Source organism: Sus scrofa, chromosome 12 (genome assembly GCF_000003025.6).
Source record: "Sus scrofa isolate TJ Tabasco breed Duroc chromosome 12, Sscrofa11.1, whole genome shotgun sequence".
NCBI lineage: Eukaryota > Metazoa > Chordata > Mammalia > Artiodactyla > Suidae > Sus > Sus scrofa.
This window is the reverse complement of record NC_010454.4, coordinates 1,200,458-1,204,527: the sequence shown is the minus strand read 5'-3', so window position 1 is coordinate 1,204,527 and position 4,070 is coordinate 1,200,458. Positions and strand designations below refer to the sequence as shown.

Here is a 4,070-nt window from a genome sequence, read left to right as displayed (position 1 = left end):
CTAGAGAGTCCTCCCGCAGCGCCTACGCTCGGAGGTCCGGCCGGCTAGAGCGTCGACCCTCAGCTCGTATGCTCTTTCCTTCTCGGGGCTAGAGTGTCGACCCTCAGCTCGTCTGCTCCAGCCGGCTAGAGTGTCCTCTCAGCTTTTATGCTCGTTGGTTTTGGGGGCTAGAGAGTCCTCCCGCAGCGCGTATGCTCGGAGGTCCGGCCGGCTAGAGCGTCGACCCTCAGCTCGTATGCTCTTTGCTTCTCGGGGCTAGAGTGTCGACCCTCAGCTCGTCTGCTCCAGCCGGCTAGAGTGTCCTCTCAGCTTTTATGCTCGTTGGTTTTGGGGGCTAGAGAGTCCTCTCGCAGCGCGTATGCTCGGAGGTCCGGCCGGCTAGAGCGTCGACCCTCAGCTCGTATGCTCTTTCCTTCTCGGGGCTAGAGTGTCCTCTCAGCTTTTATGCTTGTTGGTTTTGGGGGCTAGAGAATCCCCCCCAGCGCTTCGGCTCAACGGTCCCGCCGACTAGAGCGCCCCCAAAGCGTATGCTCAGCCGTCCGGCTGGTTAAAAGGTCGGCCTTCCGCTCGTATACTCCAGCCAGCTAGAGTGTCCTCTCAGCGCTAATGCTCGGCCGTCTGGTCGGCTAGAGCGTCTCCCCTCAGCGCATGTGCCCTTTGGCTCCGGGGGCTAGAGAGTCCTCCCGCAGCGCGTATGCTCGGTGGTCCGGAAGGATAGAGTTTGTGTTTCCGACGACCCAGCCGGCTAGAGCGTCTTACCCCCAGCTCGGCTGTCCAGCCGGCTAGAGCGTCCTTTCTAGCTTGAATGCCTGGTGGCTGAGGCCGCTAGGGAGTCCCTCCTGTTGGGACCCGCGTGTGACCTTCCCGCCTGCGGAGCGATGCTGCCGGCGGCTGCAAGCTCCCTGTGGGGGCCGTGTTTCGGGCTTCGGGCCGCTGCGCTCCGCGTCGCCAGGTACCGCGGGCTGCCGAGGCCCGGGCGGACGGGCAGTGTGGGTGCTCTCGGCCGGACACTGCAGGTGCAGGTGGGGGCGGCGTCTTGGGCGGCTGGCTGGCTGCCCCCCTCCTCGAGCGGCTGGTCCCTGCAGGAGTAGAGGGCGCAAGGGTCCTTCCTGCCAGCCGCCTAACCACGTGGGCCGCTGAGCGTGCCGGCGTGGCCCTGGATGACCTTGGACGGGTTTCTGCTCCTCTCTGGGCCTCAGTTTCCCCGGCAGCGCAGTGACGTGGCGGGACTCCCGTGAGTGGATCTGGCTGGCGTTCGGCCGCCAAGAACCCCACGTCCTGAAAGGCGTTGTGTGGCAAAGCGCCTTCAAGTGTTTGTCTAGTCTCCACAAATTGGTGCAGCTTATCCAAAGCGAAAGTAACGTTGTAGAGAGCGGTTTTGCAAACAGTTACGTGCGTTTTTAAGGTCTTTGAAAAAGTCCAAAGTAATTGGAAGTCCCTTTTGTTAGCTGTGTGGGTCCTGCAGTGTGAGATCCCTGGGTTCGGACGGGGAAACTAGATCTGAGCCTGAGGCACCTGCGTGCCTGGCTTGTGCAGGCTGATGGCTCTGTTTGAACGGGATTCAGGCACCAGGGACCGAGACTGTGCGGTGTGCGGTTGATGAGATGCAGCAGCCATCGAAAGGGGGAGGCTCTTGCTGGGGCCCCCCTGGATAACGCCCCCAAGGAGTATCCCCCCAAAATCCAGCAGCTGGTTCAGGACATTGCCAGCCTTACGCTCCTGGAGATCTCAGACCTCAACGAGCTCCTGAAGGTACTGGCCAGGCGCCCCACCTCGTGGCCCCTTTGCGGGGGGTGGGGGGCTCCTCGAGACTGTGCCTGCTGCGACCAGGCACATCCAGTGTGGCGCCTGCTTCTGAGAGTGCTTTTCTCTGTCCTGCAGAAAACGCTGAAGATCCAGGACGTTGGGTTCATGCCCATGGGTGCCGTGGCCCCTGGCGCTCCCCCTGCCGCCGCCGCCCCAGAGGTGAGTGCAGGCCGGGCTTGCCGTGCATAGGCTGTGGCTCTAGTGCCTGGCTCCCACCCGGTCTCGCCTTGGGTGGCCAGGTTCTCTCCTCACCCGCCCTTCATCTGGGTCCTGCATCGGCCCCACACGATGTGGGGCCTCCCCGCCGAGGATGTCGGGCTTGCCCACCGGCCCCTGAGAGCGCACGGAGGAGCAGCAGCCCCGGCAGCGGAGAAGAGAAAAGGAGGGATGGTTGCAAGGGCACGATCCCAGAGAGAGTGGGGAGGAGGGGACGCTGCCCCGCATCCTCGGCTCAAGGCTCGGTTGTGGAAACCGCGAGTCCTGAACGGAGAAACCTATCTTGCGTTTGAGGATTTTCTTTTTTAATTTTTTTTTAGGGTCACACAGTACATGAAGTTCCCAGGCCAGGGGTCGAATCTGAGCTGTAGCCACACCCCTTCGCCACAGCCACGCCAGATCCGAGCCGCGCCTGCGACCTACAGCGCAGCTCCCGGCAGCGCCAGAGCCTCAGCCCACTGAGCGGGGCCAGGGATCGGATGTGGGTTCGTAACCTGCGGAACTGCAACGGGGACTCCCACTTTCGCTTCCTTTGTTCCAAAAAACTTGTTCACGTAGAAGCGCCGTGATTCACACGTTCTCCTGGGCTCGGCCTCAGCAGCCACAGGCCACTTGCTGGTTGAGGCCGAAGGCAGGCTCCTTCGCGGGCGGGCGGCGGCGGCCATCGCCGAGACCACGGGCACCCTGCGTTGCCATGAGCTGTTTGCCCAGCAAACGCAATCAGGGGGCTTTCCTGTCTGTGTCACTTGGGTTGAAAACAGCTGTCCCCAAGGTCATGCCCAGGTCTGCACGCCGCACCTGGCTCTTGGGCTTCCTGAGCCTCACGGAGTTGGGGGTGCCCTCAAGCCCTGTCCCCCAGCCGCCGCCACCGTCCCAGCTGCGTCTGATGGCCCCCAGCCTCTGCTCCCCGCTGTGCGCTGGAAGCCGGCTTTGCAGGCTGGGTGCGCGGGGCGGGGAGGGAGAACAACCGCACAGCTTCTAAGAAGAAAGGGCGTGTGTCAACAAGGAGCAGTCCGGGCTGGGGGCACATGGTCCTGCTGTGGGGGTGCTGCAGTCCCCACGCAGGGCGGCAGGAGCGCGTCCCGCCCCGTCGTCTCCACTGTTGGTCACTCAGTGCAGCTGGAGCTGGTCGCATTCGGGTTGGCAGCCCAGCATCTCTGGTGCTGCTGGTCCCTGGCGTCGTTTTCTCCGTAAACACCTCGGGTGCTGTTCTTCCCTAAGTTACGGCTGCTCTGGAGGTGGCCACTGGAGGCGGGGCCGGGGCTGCGGGCCGAGGCAGCCTTCCAGCAGCCCCTGGAGGGATGCAGGGGGTGGGGAGCCCCCCAGGGGCCTCTGCCGGAGTCCAGGCGTTGCTGGCCGGCCTTCCGGGGACAGAGCAGCCGCCCCGCCCTGGTCCGTCCTCACCTCCCGCCGCTCCCCTCCCCCAGGCCGCGGAAGAAGACCTCCCCAAACGGAAGGAGCAGACGCATTTCACCGTCCGCCTGACGGAGGCGAAGCCCGTGGACAAGGTGAAGCTGATCAAGGAGATTAAAAGCCACATCCAGGGCATCAACCTGGTGCAGGTGAGCCCCGCGCGCGCGCAGCCCTCTCCCTCTGCGCGGACCCTCGCGGCCCGGCCCGGCCCGGGTCTGACTTTCCTCTCTGGCAGGCGAAGAAGCTGGTGGAATCCCTGCCCCAGGAAATCAAAGCCAACGTGCCCAAAGCTGAGGCTGAGAAGATCAAGGCGGCCCTGGAGGCGGTGGGCGGCACCGTGGTTCTGGAGTAGGCTTCCCGGAGGACCGTGCACAGGGGTCCGGCCCCCCCTCCCTCCCCGTGTGGGGCGCCACCTGCTCCCCGCCCAGTGCCCAGGCTCAGTGGACGGAGAGGCCTTGGAGCAGAACTGGCACCTGCAGCGCGTGGCCAGCTCCGTCCTGGGACAGACGGAAGGACCTCCTGAGATGGGGAGGGGGGCGGCCGCGCCTGGGCCCGCCGGTGGCAGGGCTCTGGAACCTTCCAGGTCACGCGCCCCCTGGTGGTCTGTGAGAAAAAAGCGTTGTTGAGGCGCTGAA

General features: G+C 64.4%; 1 protein-coding gene across 2 annotated transcripts; it reads left to right on the top strand.

Annotated features, from left to right (window-relative positions):
• Nucleotides 711–4,070, top strand: MRPL12 (mitochondrial ribosomal protein L12). 2 transcript variants are annotated; one of them, XM_021066454.1, is made up of 5 exons: nt 711–952; nt 1,566–1,752; nt 1,882–1,965; nt 3,450–3,584; nt 3,671–4,070. In XM_021066454.1, exons 1-5 carry the CDS (start codon nt 879–881, stop codon nt 3,785–3,787), a joined length of 597 nt encoding a protein of 198 aa, XP_020922113.1. In that variant the 5' UTR covers nt 711–878; the 3' UTR covers nt 3,788–4,070. The 2 variants fall into 2 exon arrangements, with proteins under 2 accessions (XP_020922113.1, XP_020922114.1); XM_021066455.1 differs by having other exon boundaries at nt 786–952; nt 1,537–1,752.

What these genes read in the sequence shown, in the direction of transcription:
- MRPL12 (XM_021066454.1), top strand. Translation starts at nt 879, where the DNA reads ATGCTGCCGGCGGCTGCAAGCTCCCTGTGGGGGCCGTGTTTCGGGCTT. An exon ending in ACCTCAACGAGCTCCTGAAG is followed by an intron (nt 1,753 to 1,881) that starts GTACTGGCCAGG and finishes TCTGTCCTGCAG; the next exon opens with AAAACGCTGAAGATCCAGGA. An exon ending in CTGCCGCCGCCGCCCCAGAG is followed by an intron (nt 1,966 to 3,449) that starts GTGAGTGCAGGC and finishes CCCCTCCCCCAG; the next exon opens with GCCGCGGAAGAAGACCTCCC.